This window comes from Lepeophtheirus salmonis, chromosome 1 (assembly GCF_016086655.4).
Source record: "Lepeophtheirus salmonis chromosome 1, UVic_Lsal_1.4, whole genome shotgun sequence".
In the NCBI taxonomy this organism is placed as follows: Eukaryota; Metazoa; Arthropoda; class Copepoda; order Siphonostomatoida; family Caligidae; genus Lepeophtheirus; species Lepeophtheirus salmonis.
In genome coordinates this window covers 49,814,076-49,830,674 of record NC_052131.2, presented here as the reverse complement: position 1 = coordinate 49,830,674, position 16,599 = coordinate 49,814,076, and the positions used below count along the sequence as shown (strand labels likewise).

The 16,599-nt window shown below is 32.3% G+C and overlaps 1 protein-coding gene across 1 annotated transcript; it reads right to left on the bottom strand.

Annotated features, from left to right (window-relative positions):
* Positions 1-5,917: 5,917 nt before the first annotated feature.
* Positions 5,918-8,602, bottom strand: LOC121131954 (uncharacterized). Its single transcript, XM_040727363.2, has 3 exons — positions 8,275-8,602; positions 6,966-8,188; positions 5,918-6,809 (listed from the first exon to the last, which is right to left on the bottom strand). The coding sequence occupies exon 3, from the start codon at positions 6,770-6,772 to the stop codon at positions 6,260-6,262; it is 513 nt and encodes a 170-aa protein (XP_040583297.1). The 5' UTR covers positions 6,773-6,809; positions 6,966-8,188; positions 8,275-8,602; the 3' UTR covers positions 5,918-6,259.
* Between the last annotated feature and the right edge of the window lie 7,997 nt (positions 8,603-16,599).

Sequence of the window (16,599 nt, the reverse complement as noted above, 5' to 3'; positions counted from 1 at the left end):
ATTATTAGTCCACCAAAAAATTATTATCACTTTTTTTTCTTATCATTTGTTAAGTAACATTACTACATTGTGAGATTAAGATAATATAAACTTTATTTCAAGGTAGTCTGTAGGATTAAATATATATATATTTAATCCCAAAATTAAGTTTTTGAGCAGAAAAATCAAAAAAAAAAATTTCAAAATATATAATTTTTTGGAAAAAATTTCAAACATCCATAACTATTCACGAAAAATTGAACTTTTTGGAGAAAAAATCCAAAAATGAAATTTCAAATAATATTTGTTTTTTTTAAATAAAAAGGAACATGAAAGATAAAGATTTATTTCAAGTTTGTTTAATTTAACTGAGTCGACTAAAGATAATGCTTGGAATTTGACTGGTTTCAATAGTTTTGCCATATAAATCACTATTACAACCATGCACAAAATCAAACTGAACACCATCTGCTATAATTGTTTTTCTTCCGTTTATTCCACTCCAATTATTCCTATTGAATGGCGATTCCTCATATTTAAGACAGATTCTATAATGAGACTTTGGTTTTATTGTTATGGGTTCATCAAAGTCAACCCTTGCCTTCAATAATATTCTGTTAAATTCTACCACAAATGATTTTGAAGCTAAACACACTTTTGCTTCCTTCTCCATCGTATTAACTTTCTCCAGGAACATACTTCCAGTTAATTTTGAAACTTGATAAAAAGGTGGTATTACTCCAACGCCATAAATTTTGATGGGTTTATCCACGATAAATCCAATGAAGTGCCTCAGAGGCTTAATACTCCCCCAAGTCAAATTGTTTTTCCCAAATCTATCACATTCACGTATTCTGGATTTAATAGAAAAGTTACTGGAAACACTTGATTTGCTCTTGGTAACGAATTTCAGAATATCTGCCATTTCTTCATCATTAAGTAGTTTTGATGGTATTGCTTCATCGCTGAATTGGGAAGAAGAGAAAAGAGGGAACCGAATGGAGTAGAGAGCAAAATCCCAGGATCTCTCTCAAGTCTCCCTTCTTATCTTCTGTCTGAGATGATGCCCAGTGGAGAGCAGTTTTAAAGACATCAATCTCATCCATATTAAGTTTATCAGACGATAAAAGATCTTTGAGGATTTGATGGTCTTTGATTTGAAGAATAGAGTCCTTGGATAGACAATCGGATGGGTAGAATAAAATACGACTCTCAATCCAAGGAACCAAATGAATGAGATCGTGCAATTTCGATTGATAAAAGAAGTGAACAATAGTTCGCCGAAGAAACACCCTCCATAAAGGAAATACACTTTTCCTTGAGAGTATATAAATTGTACTTCTCAGCACAATAGAGAAGTTCGCATACGTTTTTGAGACTTAATGTAGTCTCATCCGTGTATATCCATCTCAACATTTCCATGAATCCGAAAGGAGTCACATCTGGGACTTCTATCTCAAGATCACTCTCTTTCTTCTTTGATTCCTTAAAGTCTCCATAGAACATCCGTTCAAATACAGGACTGGCAGATGTTAGAATAAGTTGATGGGCAGAAATCCTCTTGGAACAATCCTCTATTTCATCTTCCACCAAGAATGTAACGTCAAAAAATTGATTTGACTCAAATAGTATTTTTATCCGACTAGAAACTGTTGATTTCGTTTTTGCCATTTTTTTTAATAATATGAATGTGACATTTCAATTATGTTCATTGTATATATTTTCTGAAACTGTTGGATAATCTATTATCTTATCTTTCAATTCCTTCTCTATTTGCTCAGCAAATAATTATTAATCTCCCATATTTATCAATATGGGACTTGTTCAGTAGGGTGGTTTGTTTTTTAACTTTTTTCAAATTTTGATTACAGCTAGTCCGAGAAATTGCAACACACTATTTATAGTTTAAAAAAATGTCTATCGAAGTCATTTTATGTAAAATCACTAAAAATGTCTTCTTTCTATCGATATTTACTAAGTAAGGAGTGTGATGTGGGACCTAAAGATGCCCTCGTAGGACAATGAAATTTGGCACATGAATATGGAAATAGCCATAGTCAAAATTCGAAAAAATTTAAAAAACAAACCGCCCTATTGTTCAGTTGCTAAAATTAAAAGATTTAAAGAACATTTTATCTTAGATTGGATCTCCTATTTCTTGTTTATTCTTGTAATTACTTTTATTATAAAAGCTTATACCCATGTTCACATTTGATTTTCCAAATCATCTGTTATTTTCTGTAAAATTTCTAGTCATTAGATTATTTTATTGTATTTGACGAGTTCCGTATGGCTCAAAGCATTATTCACACATATTTTACTCATAACGGTAGTACCCAAAATTGTCTGGAGTTATTAGGCGTCGAAGAACAAACTAACTTTGCTTTAATAATATTGTAAATAACTAGTAATGAAAATAAGCATGCCAATCCTGACAATTTCTTTAGATTAGCTACAATCATCTATCACAAGGGCTGAGGAGGATAAACGAAGAAAGAAAATAACAAAGGACATTGGAATGAATTACTTCGACGTCACCTCTGAGTATAAAAAGGACATGAAATTATAATTCCGCAACAAATCCTCCGGGTTACACTCCGTCTTTCTTGAGCACACGAATGTTGAATCAGGTTTTAAATATAATTGAATGTGGTAGAAAAATTAGTTCACAACTTAGTAATTAAATAATAATGACAGGGGCGTCTGCAGAGGGGGGGTATTGGAGGGGCCTTCCCCAAATTAAGGAATTTTTAATTTTTACTAGAAAATGTAATATTTGAATGTTTTTTTCAAAAAATATAATGTTTGGAGTTTAATTTTTGATTTTGTTTCAAAAAAATTTAATTTTTTGGAAATAGAAGTGGATTTTTGATTATTTTTTTGGAAAAAATTAAATATTTGAATTTTTTTACACAAATTTGAAATTTAATTTTTGGATTTTTTTTTTTTTTTTTACAAAAAGCCCCCCAAAAAAAAAAAATATATATATATAAATATATATATAATCCTGCTGACGCCCCTGGATGACATCATCTGATAAAAAGAAAATTAATTCTTTAGATTAACAATTCCAAAAAATGAAAAATACACTTGATTGACTTCTCTAAAGAGCCCTTCTCAAGGAATTATCAGTGTTACTCTCCATTGTTCATGGCCACACTCAAACGTAGTTACTTAAAACTTGTATGTTCTCTCCTCAAGAATGAAATAGTAATAATATATGCCTGATAAAATAAAAAGAAAGATACAGACTGCCAACAACAAAACTCGCACATTAAAAAATGCTATGCATTTCCAACTCTAACCTCTTTTATTTTTTAATATAACGTGAAGAGTCTGCTTGGATTTGTGAGCGAAAAGTGGTTCATTTTACTCTTTTTATGGGAAAATTGCTCATTTTTCGAGACTGATCAGCCTTTAGATTAACAATTATCAGGGGCATCCGTAGGGGATGGGTTTGAGGGGCTGGAGCCCTCCCCAAATCCGCCGTTCCCGGAGACATTAAGAAATTAAAATAAATTAAGAATGATTCTGTTTAACATGAAACATAAAATAAGGATAGTGAAATTTTAAGAATGTTTATTGCTGCTTGTTAGTATGCTTCTTTTGTAAACTTTTTTTTATAAGGAGATTATAACATTTAGAGAAGAGAAAAAAAGAACAAAGAGAGAATAAGACAAAGGATTTTTGACAATAATATGGAAGATGAGCGAAGGATAGTTTAACTTGAACATTTCTTCTTCTCTAGACCAAATAATCTCCTTTTAAAATATAACAGAAGAGTTCAAAATTAATTTTAATTTCTTCTTGTCCCGGGTAACACAGGGCAAATCTACTCTAGTTTATATTAAATAAAGGAAGGCAATTCTTAAACACGGCGAGCTTTATCCTACGATATTTTTTTTTGTGGGCGAGTAATCCCACAATAAACTTACCCAAGGCAAATTTTCTGGAGGCGAACTTTCCTTACAACCAACCCTCATACTTAATGATAAAAATCCAGTGTAGAATGGGTATGTTCGAAAAAAAAGAAACAAAAAACTAACATGGTAACCCTGACAATTTGAAGAATGTTTAGGAAGAAGGAGAGAATCATGCTTATGACTAGTGCAATGACGGTCCTAATTAATTCGCTTCAGTCCAGTAGTCTTAGGACCGGTCCTATCAGTCCTTAAGAAAAGGATATATACAAGGGCATTTACTAGAATTACTCCCATGTAGATCCCCAATCCTACTCGGAGTACAACAAGGATTTACAGTTATATCTCCGCAACAAATCCTCATGGCTACACTCCGTCTTTTATGAACACACACGAATGTTCAATCAGTTTTTGAATATAATTGAAACTATTTAAGAAAAGAAGTTATTACTAAGGAATTAAATAATAATGACAACTGCTAAGGAAAAGAAAATTCATTCTTCAGATTACTAATTCCAAGAAAAATCGGGCCAGCTAAAAACTACACCGGATTTTCATCACTGTTAACACTCTAAAGAAGGTTTCCATGAAACGTCAAATTGGTGAATGTTGTCAATCTTGGGTATTAAACAACCAAGTTTTATAATAACAAAAATTATTTATTTATTCAGATTAAGTAAAATGGTAAATTACTGCCCTATATTTGGGTGTCTAAACTTGATTTGAAATTGAAAGCTAAGACTCGCGACTCGATTTGGAATCAAAAGTAATTTCAATTTTTTCGCTGGATAATAAATACTCTTATAAATATATTCCACTTTCTGAGGACTTGAACAGGACTCGATGAAAATATTCAACTCGCATTATAAGGACTTTTTCCCACATCTCCTCAATAGTATTTGTCAATCAATGTAGCTGAAGGACTAGAAATCTACCTTAGTCTCCAACAAACCTGGGACCTTTGATCAATCCTGATATACACATATTAGAAACATAATATATTATTAAGAAAATTGCAGTAACATTTATTCGATATTGTATAGTAAAATAATCAAGAAAGACTTCTTAAGTACTCCGAATCAATTAGACATCTTCGTAAAAAAAAACTGAATCACTGAAATTTGTAATTATTGGTTCAAGATCTTCCAAATGTTCTCCTTGAGAATTAAAAGATGAGGCGTCTCAAAAATATAGACATTGGTAACAACTTTTCGTCCGGAACGTTGAAAAAAAATAGGCAAGTAGCCGAAGCAGTATAAAAGCTTTTGTTCGCAAATATTAAAAACCTCGATGTTACTCGTATATAAATTGTGAATATCCCCACCCATGGAATTCAAGAACTCCACACTTCCAAATGAGAAACTCATGACGGACGCATTATCAAATAATCCAATAGCTGAAACATAGACTTCACCCAATATGGAACATTCTATCCTCTTAGGACGAACTGCTGCCTGGATATCCTTGAAGCTATACATGTACTGATGAATAATGGGAGGAAGTGTCCAAGGTTCCATATCACACCCCACATAGAAATGCCCCTTTTTCGAACAACGGAGACATTTCTTTTCCCAAGCGGGACAGTATTCTTTCTTCGTGTAGAAGTGATCATAGCCACAGGAGAGGCATATTATAAGCTCCTCTGGGGGGAGTTTGACTAATCCTTTCTCGGCATCACTATAGGAGCATTCTCGCTGACGAGGCATTGTAATACTAATGTAGAATATCAACGTCGAGTCCCACTCTAGCTGATATTCCTTCCAATACATCAATTTAGTATATTAACAAGTAGAAACGAGGATAACTATCCCGTAGATTTATCTTGTTTTAACCTGATTTCTGATAATTTAACAAGGAATTAATTCTCTTATTGATTACACTCCACGTAACAGCAGAAATTGCTCGATTACCGTGCTTTTCCTGGGGGCCACTTGAGTTTTCGAGGATGCAGATGAATATTAGAGAATGCTTTATTTTAAATGCTAAGCATTTAAAAGCATTGAATGAAATAACAGGTCTATTATAAACGTATATCTTTATTGAAATAGATTTGTTCATGATCAATGAGACAAATAATCTGCTTTGTTTTTTTTTAAATATGTAACAAAAAAGCTATCTGGAAAATATTATACAATAGAGGATTAGGTGAGATGAGGTACTATATAAATTTATCATTCAATTAATTTTTTCCATAAGTCTAAACGACAAATAAGATTTTTTTTTTATAGGAAAGTAAAGTTGTCTGACAAGGTACAATTATTACTATGTAATAAAAGAAATATTTGGTTTTCTGTAAACTATTCTCAGTATCACAGATAAAAAGTGTATTACAAGGGTACAAAAAATGAACCATTTTTATATTATTTACAAAGCCATTTGTTGTTATCGTTGAAGTTTGAATAGAAACAGGAGGAGGCTTCATTGGATGAGGACTTGGGAGTCGTAGATACAGTCACGAGGTGAAAGTCTGAAAACCCGGACTCAAGAACTTCAATACTACTGCACTCGGAGGAGGCAGAGGTTGAATTGGAAGAACCATTAAATCCAGACTCACTAGGAACGTAACCCATTAACCATTCGGGTACAGACGTTTTGTAGGAAATACTTTGAACAGAGTTAACTTCATTTGAAGGAATAGCCGTGGTGGTTGTTTGGCAGGGCTTATTGAGAGGATCCACTAAGAGCCATTTGTCAAAGATATCCTCTTCAACTTCCTCCATAGGCTTTTGGTCAGAAAGCCATAAATTCGGTTGGAATTCGGATAGGTTCCGAGGTAATTGAATACACGATGGCAAAGAACGTCCTGTATCTGATTCATTGTTGGAGTAAAGCCACATCTCCGTACTGCTTGATTTCAAAGGATAGTTCAACATGATGTTTATGTTATAAAGAAAATTATTGGATCTAGATCTTAAAATAAAAGTAATTTTAAAAACTGTCAAAAAGAGAAAAATATTTTATAAACAATAAAAAGAGGATTTCGTTTAATATAAAGTCAGTTCCATAAGCTTCTCCACCCTAAAATGTCCACTTGGGCCCCTTTTTTGAAGCTACAAATATTCTCACCTTCAGATACACTCTCCTTACGGCTCACCACGACCTCTTACCCTGCCTAAGTTCTTGTATGAAGTGGCCCTACACTGTGATCGTGTAGAATATTTCTATCAATAATTGTTGTTATTGTCAGCTGACGCCTTCCTTCTTTCTTTCTTTTTTGTACAGTAGGTTACCCCACGTTGTGAGTCTCCCACAAAATACTTATTTAATATGCTCGTAAAGATAGGTATAGCAAATCAACGGACCACAACGTACATTGTCATTGATTTCTAGAAATTCATGTTTTAAACCCAATTGATTCTTCTATCCACACAGTGATAGGAACTTGTCACAAACTTCCCCCCTGATCACATTTTTAAATACGTAATTGTTGCTTATTGATAATAGATAATATTATTATATAGTTTTATAGGCCATTTTTCCGTTGTAGTCTACACTTTCCATTTACGCCAATCAAGCCTTATTTTTAATGAACGACCTTCGATGTGTGTGTGTGTGGTTCGTAAATGAACGTTCATTTCCTCTTTCTGATTATATTATTGCTGTGTACTAGTTGCGATTTTGTACAAGTTGCAACCAAAAAATAAGATGAAGGATTTAAAGTAATTGGGAGGAGGATCATGCAATAATTGAATATGGACTGGATAATCGATACATTAACGCTGTAATTTTTGGCTATTCTAATACAAATTAAAATAATTTAAGTATTATGTGGAACATTATAAAGTTTAAATGCCCACAGTTATACTATTCTAGGTTAATACAAATAACCTTGTAATTTGAATGGATCAAAATGAAATGAGAGTGTACATTAATAGTTGGTATTTAAAATTACCAATGCTGTAATTAAATAATGCATTTTATGACGAAGAAATTGCAGCTTGTACAATTTGCTTATACAAGTTGCAACTTGTACACAAGATGAATTCTATAATACGACGTATATTTTAATGAAATTAAAATAAACTTTTCGATAACATTTTATTTATGATTATATCTCAAGGAATAGTACATTTATTGACAACATGAAAAAGACCCAGGCCTACGGAGTTGGTACATAAAATGCCCAACTCCAACATTGACTCCAGTATTTTGAATCTCACCGACTCCAACACACAATACTATTTTTTTAATAATATGTTTTATAGCCAATAAAAGTACTATTGAGTCATTTGAGTCCATATACTTTGATTATAGATTTAACTTATAGTTATATGTAGTAAATAATTGTGCTATGTGTAAAGAAAATATTTGGAATATAAGATATTTAACTAGATGAATAAGAAATGAAATGGATGAAAATATTGTTTATACATACATTTATAAGCTTCGGAAAATAGTTTATGTACTCGTAACCGAGGAACGACAATTCACACAACATCTCACAGCTGTCACGCTTTTCTCTGATGACATTGACTATTCACAAGTCTGATTAATGAACTAACACGGCTAGTAACTATACTCAATCCAACATAATCATTTAGACTTGTGAAGTGTTTGGGAATTGTGATTGTATAGACTATGGAGCACGTTGGAAATTTGTGAAGTAAACTTACAAATTATTAAACTTAATAAGTTTAATAAATTAATAGTACTTAATAACCATTTAGAAAATAACTTTATTGAATTATCTTAACTGATTATGTGTGGTCCGCTTCAAAAAAAATTGCCTCTCCGGTAAAATTTGATTAAAATTAGATACATTATTTTGCTATACAATGGAAGTATTGTACGCAATACATTTCATTCAGTGAGATTCACATTATTATTATTATTGTCAGGGGTGGTTATTGGCTTTATTTATTTTATTTTTTGAGGATTGATATAGTGTGTAGTTTTTATTCAATAAAATATATTTATTACATACTTAATTTACCAACCTTTTGGAGTAAAAACCTTTGCCTAATAACCCAAATTTTGACAGGGATTTAATAAGATATACACTATTATATGGACATCTCCACTGCATTTTTATCAGTAGAAAACATTATCCGAGACGTCAGCTATGGCTGAAGCATCCAACTACTCATAGAAATACGGCAAGATTAATGTGCACAGGTAGTTGCTTACCAACTCTTCTTACTAATTTGGAGGCGTTAGAACAAAAAATAGCTCACAAAAATAGCCTAAGTCAAGTATTTAATTTAGAAATTCATTTCGAAAATTTGTCTTATTTCTTTGAGAACCAGAATAATAAGAAGATAAAAGTCCCCAAATCCCTTCTTATAATCGCCTCTCCCCTTGTTTTGACTCTTTGCAGAGTGGATCATCATGCGACGTACAAACAAGAGCCTCATGGTTGGAATAAGTATTATTATTTTCTAAATTAACGGCATTGCCCATAATACTTAATTTAATGGTCAATGGCATGACAGTATACAATATGATAGAAAATTTAGTAACCAATGTGAATTCAATTAATTATTAAGGGATGAAAATTTAGTGACGGAACTTTTCATACAAAGTTCACGCAATATCGTAAAAAGTGTATTTTATTATGAATTGAAATTGCTCAAGACGTGTACTAGAGGTGTATAAAATGTTCTAAAAAGTTGGTAAACTGAACAGGGTTTTTTATTTTCCAATGCTGTTATCCTTATTATTTTATTTTGAAAGAGATAACATATAAGTATAAAGTACTAGCTAGTGATAGATTGCTTGGGAGTTATAAATGTGTAAGTCTTTGTTGGACTCGGACCAGAATTGATGATTGGCATCGGAGTTATTCCTGCTAGGTAAAGAGTGCAATTCGTGTGTATGTACTTCCTCTCACGACTAATTGCAGATAATATAATGGCAGCTAAGCTGCCAGGGGTGGGGCTTGGTTTTTGGAAAAAAAAAAATCAAAAAAGTTTCAAAGAAAATATGAAAAATTAATTTTTTTAGAAAACATTTTCAATAATCAACAACCATGCAGAAAAAAAAATAATTTTCTCCGAAAAAACTTTAAAATATTAAATTTTTTGCAAAAAAATTTCAAAATCAATAGTTGTTCACAAAATCAATAATTGTTCGGCAATATTTTTCAAAAATCCATAGCTATTCACAAAAAATTAATTTTTTTGGGAAAAATTTCAAAAATCTGCTTATTAAAAATTAAAAATTTTAGAAAAAAATTTAAATTCTTTAATTTGATTTTTTAAATTGAATTTAAGATTTTTAGAGAAAAATGTACTAAATATATAGCAATTCACAGAAAAATAAATTTATTCGTAAAAAAATTGAAAAAATACATTTTTGTAAATTTTGATCAAAAGTTCTTTAACTTAGGGGGGATACAACACCTCCAGCCCACCCTGTGCAGACGCCCTTGGCTCCTCTCCTCCCAAATGTTCTTCAAATTGTCAAGATTACCACGTTCTTTTTCGCTTTTTTTTATTTTTACATACTGGCAGGACATATTTTACGCATCACTCGTATCTAGTATAAAATGGGCATGTTAAATAAAAGGAAACCGAAAATCAACATGGTAACCCTTGCAATTTGAAGAACGTTTTGGAGGAGAAAAAGAATAATGACGTTTCAATAGATCAGTTACAATCAGCTGTTACAAGAGAGGAAGGAGAAAAATATATAAACAAGTACATTTGCTAGAATTACTCCCATGTTGATCTCCAATTCTATTCTAAGTCCAACAAGGACTTACAATTATAACTCCACAACAAATCTTTAGGCTTACACTCCGTCTTTTATGAACGCACACAAATGTTCAATCAGGTTTTGAATATAATTGAATCTATTTAAGAAAGGATTTTCATTAATCAGGAATCAAATAATAATGACAACTGCTAAGGAAAAGAAAATTCCTTCTTTATATTACCTATAACAAATTTACGGGCCAGCTAAAAAAACACACCGGATTTACATCATTGTATATATATATATATAATTCTGAAGCTGTAATTATTGTTCTTTTATTCTTGAGGAGATAAAATCTGGATTGGGGCATAAAAAATATCCTGTCGACATGTAAAAATAAAAGAAACCGAAAATTGTCGTAGTTTTCCAGAATGTTTGGAAAAAGTGCAGCTTAGATGTTGTGATGTTTCATTAGAGCAGCTGCAAGCAGACCTAATCCCACTTTGTATATAAGAAGGACATATAGGCTGGAATTACTCCGTTGTCGATCTTCAATTCTACTCCAAGTTATAAAAGGACTTTACACTTATATCTCCAGAGAAAAACCCCTCATTGTTACTCTCCGTCGTTCAGGAACCCATGCGCCACTTATTACTTTATACTTATATAATCCCATCTTAAAAATTAAATAATGCTTGATAACTGCTTTTAAAAGTAAAAAAAGCATGTTAAAGATTGTCAACTAGAAAAAGACGCTCCCACTTTCTAGACATATTTTATACACCTCTGATCGAACATCTAAGCATTGAGTAGCTACGTGTGAGTGTGCCTATGAAAAAAAAGGAGGATAACACTGTGGATTTGATGAGAAGTTTTCGATTAAATTTTTAAAGTAAAGTACGTCGACACTTAATTAAAAAATACAAAATTAAAATTTGAAAAATCTAATTATTAGAAAAAAATTTAAATATCAAATTTTTCTGCAAAAATTTCAAAACCCCATCGCTCTTCAAAAACAATTTCAAATATTATTTTTTTAGAAATTTTTATACAGATTTTCTAATAAAAGCAAAAATTCCTTTATTTGGGTGGGGCCCTCCAACCCACGCTTTCCGGGCGCCCTGATAAGTCGTAACAGATCCACTGTTTTCATTTTATTCAATTGCGCAAAATAGGATGTGTTGTTTGTTTTCTTTTAAAATCTTGTTTGAAATTACGGAACGTAATTATAGTTTGTTCTTTACTATTATTGAAGATAGCACATGTAAGTATTTACGATGTAATTTAAGTTTCAAACGTCGTCATAAACCCTTTTTTATTACATGTTATCATCATGACTGAATTACTCATTTCTTAATGACGTTCGTCGTTACTGATTGATAAGTTACGAAGTAATACTGGAAAAGGACGTGTGTAGGAAACGCATTCATTTTTATTTCTTTTGAATAAATGATAAATTAATTATGCTATTTTAAGAGTATGTGGCATGGTAACAGCGTCTAACGAGAGCAAAAAAAGAGTGATAAATGTAATAGCAAGTAGGTGCTATACCCTTATCACTTAGTAAACCTCACTATCTCTCTTTTTCTTTTGATATCCTATTTAATTCAAGGATCAATAAAACGAAAAAAAACCCACATCAATATCCGCAAGATGGCGCAGATGTATGTACATAGTTGTCGTAATAAATAAAGAACTATAAAAATACCAGAGATGGGCTTTCAGCTTAAAGGAAGAGAAAAGGAAATAAACAAAAAAATTGGAAAAAATTACTCGGATGTCCACCAAGGACTTATAATTATAACTCCTTAACAAATCCTCAGGGTTACACTCCGTCTTTTATGAGCACTCACGAATGTATGATCAGGTTTTGACTACATTCAGGAAAGGATGTTCACCACTCAGGAATTAAATAATAATGACAACTGCAAAGTCCAAGAAAATTCATTCTTCAGATTACCAATTCTAGAAACAAAATCAAATACGGGCCAGCTAAAAAATTCACAGGATATACATCACTGGTCTGTAGCTTGTTGTTTAAAAAATGGCGTATGCTCAAACGAATTTTGAGAGCGTACCTATGACAAAACACAGGTACATTTTATTCTTAATTAAATAATATTATTATTCAGGTAGTTACATTATTTTGCTACAAGGTGGCGTCACTCTCTGTTGCTTCGTTTACAAACGAATATATATATATATATGAAATGATTATACTCCATAAGTATGCTAAGAAAAAATTAACGGATTAGCGGAACATTAAAGTTGTAAGAACGCTAATCCTATAATTACTTACTTACTTACCGATTTACTGGTTTTGTAAGATTTGATATATGAGCCTATAGTTTCAGTAACTATTTGAGTTTGTTCTTAATGGGCTCACCAATATCCAATTTTCAAATGTATATTGGTGAGCCCGTTCCCTCGGTCATATCGCCTTGTTAGCGCCACTTCCATGAGGTCAAGGAAGGAAGAAGTATCAAGGACAATACATGAAAATTATACTACCCAAAACAATCCACTTTGTGGGAGTGGGGGTGCTGGCCGTTTAAAAGGTTTTATTTTCGAACAATTTTTAATACTTTTTCCACTGCCGCTGGGGAGGGGGTTGTTAGCCTTCGTAAGATAGTTTTAGATCAAGAACAATACACAGCTCCATCCCTTTTCTCTGAATATCCATAATGCCTTTCTTGTTATGAACCTAGACGGTTTTTTGGTAATCGGTGGGTCATTTGACATACCTTTGCATTAAAACAATTTGAATATTGGATTGCTGTTACTGGATTAGCGTTAGTGGGCCCGTAAACCTACAAAATTAGTGAGATTAGCGATACCGGAATGTCCAAGAAAATAAGCGTTTAACACACTAATGAACAATTAGTGTGTCCACTTCTGATAATACAAAATAATAAATGCAAGATGGTGCCACTATCACGACTATGTAAACAAACTCCTAATAAGTAAACAACCCTCATGCTCCCTTAAATCTTTGTTTATGGGACGTATCAATTCATGTCTTAGTAGCATATTACCAGTGATGTCCAAATTATATAAATAAATTTACTTTAATTTATATTTTTTTGCATTTTCCACCTTTATTTGGATTTTTAGATAGAAAATGTATTTTAGTACAATCGTTCCATTGTAACAACCCTAATTTAATCATCTCTAAGTTTTCTCCTCCAAAACAATGCATTTTAAATGAAGGATTTAGAGTACTGTAATGAGGAACACACAATCGTTGAATATTTCATTGATGGTCGATAATATTAATAGTCTAGTTTTTGGACCTTTTTAAAATAAAATAAAACTAATTAATAATCATTCTGTAGCACTATATATAATTCAAGGATACTATACAATTCCGTCACTTGTAAATGTATATTAAGTAAGTAATTTCAATAGATCAAAATGAAATTATAGTGTCTATAAATAGTTGGTAAATGAGAGGTGTCCGCAGGAGGTGGGCTGTAGCCCCTCCCCCCCCAATTAAGGATTTTTTTGCTTTTTACTAGAAAATATAATATTTGAAATTAAATTAAACTTTTCAGTTTTTATCCAAAAAATTTAATTTTCTTGAATATTTTAATTTTTTTCAAAAAGTTTCATATTTGAAATTTAATTTTTGAGCTTTTTTAAAAAAAAAATTAATTTTTTCTGTACAACTGTGAATTTTTCTAATTTTTTGATTGAATTTTTCAGAAAAATTTCAAAACCAAAGCCCCCTCCCCCAAAAAAAAAATATATTTCTATATATAATATATAATCTGGCGGACCTCCCTGTAACTGATATGACTAATGTTGCAATTAAATTAGACATTTTAAGATAAAGAAATATAGCCACTTTTTCATAGATTTGAATGTACGATATAGTCCATTCTGGAGTGGGTGGTTGTCCTCACCTACCACAGCTACCTCGATAAGCTAAAGGCCAAAATCAAGCTTACATGGATCAAATTGTCCCAGGACATTATCCATGCCAAATGCGATGCTGTCCTTGAGAGATTGAATAATGTAATTCGGAGCAAAGGCGGTTATATTGAGTAAATACAGCAAATTATATAATTTTTAGATTGCTGAACAAGTTTTGATTCAAACAAAAAATCGTTGTTAAACAAAACAGTTTCCGATTTTTAATCTTTTAAATATATATATGAGTCATCTTGTTTTTTCTCAATCAATTCTCTCATTGAGTTTTCATTGAGTTATTTATTAGTAAGGTTTGGGTCAAATTTCTTTAATATACTATTTAAACATATCACATAATATGTAATAAATAGATTCCCTCTTTCTCTATGGGGCACTCTCAACATGGGGTTTTTTTCAACGGAAATAATAGTTCTAATGAAGGTATTATATCCCTTAAATGTTAAAGAAAAAATTCATCTTCAGAAGAAAACTATGAGAATGTTGACCTTTTAATTTTGCAAAGAATTAATTGATTATTGCATCATATTCTTATAGTCATGTCTACTTCTTATGTCCGTTCTTATTTAGGACTAAAAACTGCATTCCCGTTCAGTTTAGTCATTGTCCTGTTCAGTCTCGTTCCGGTCAATTTCAGCTCTGAAAACTTAAAAAGTTCCGTCCTTAATGACGGCACTTAACTTCGTTTTTTTTTTTTAATCAATTATAATACTGACAGATGTAAGACCGATCCTTCGGACCAGTAGGATCAATCCTAAGACTGGATTGGACCAAATAAATCAGGACCGACACAAGTCATACCTAGTGTTGTGTTGGGCCTTATTTATGACTGAAGACTGCGATACCGTCTAGTTCAGTCCTACATATGAGTCCTAGAGCTTATACAGTTCGGCCCTTGATGACGGGACTCAACTTTATTTCTTCTTCTGTTAATCACTTCTAGTACTGACAGTCCGAAGGACTGTCGGTCTCATTGTAGTGAATAATAATATTCTCTAGCACCTTGGACGGTCTTAAGGATCCTAAGACTGGACTGGACCGAATAAATAAGGACTGAAACAACACTAGTCATATAGCCTTCTAAGTACTTTATTACAAGTAGAAAGTGCCTTGAAATTGGAATCCCTTCTAAGATTAGGGCGGTTTGTTATTCAATTTTTTTCGAATTTTGATTAGAGCTCGTTAGGAAATATTGTCGTCATGTTGTAAGGAAATATACTTTTTTTTTAAATTCATTATTATATGACAAATTTTCATCACAAGCCCTAATCAAAATTCGAAAAAAAAGCTGACAAACAAACCGCCCTAACGTAGATAGGAGGTTAACATTATTGCTAAACTCTTGCCTGTGATTATATTGAACCAAATATGAAAGTGCAGTTACAGGGGTGTTTGTTGAAAAATCATTAATATTAACCCACATGGATACATACCGGTAGTTGCATAAATACGCAGACTAATTTTTAAACGCTTATATCTCGAGGTTGTGTGACCGAAAATAAAAAGTTCCAGCACAAGTAACTCGGTAAATCTTTTGGCTTTGTTTTTATTTTTCTTACTCGCATCAAAAAAAGTCGTTTACGATGAATGACGAGGCCAAACGTCGTATGGTTGCCACTCTCCTCAGCGCCGGTAGGTCTGTCAAGGATATAATCAAGGACGCTGGACTATCCAGGACTACTTTGTTCAAGGTCCAGAAGCTTGTCAAGGAGGGAAAAGATCTGAAAGACCTGCCCATACCTCTGGTATTTTGGAACAAAAACATTTGGCCACCTCAATCACCTGATTTGAATCCCCTTGACTAGAGTGTGTGGTGGCAAATTGAGCCTGTGCTACCCACCACCCGAATTTGGACTCATTGAAGACCAGCGTCAATGAACAATGTGCAGCCATGGAAGACCATTACATCGTCAATGTGTGCAAGGCCTTCCGCGGGCGCTTGGAGGGTGTCATAGCAACTGATGGCGGTTATATTCAGTAATTATATTAAATTTTATACCAGAATAAATTCTCTATTATATAATTCTCAAAAAAAATCCGTCATACGAATTTTATTACACATTTAATTATTTGCCACAAATAGTCCGCGTATTTATGCAACTACCGGTAATTTATAAACATATTCAAGCACATT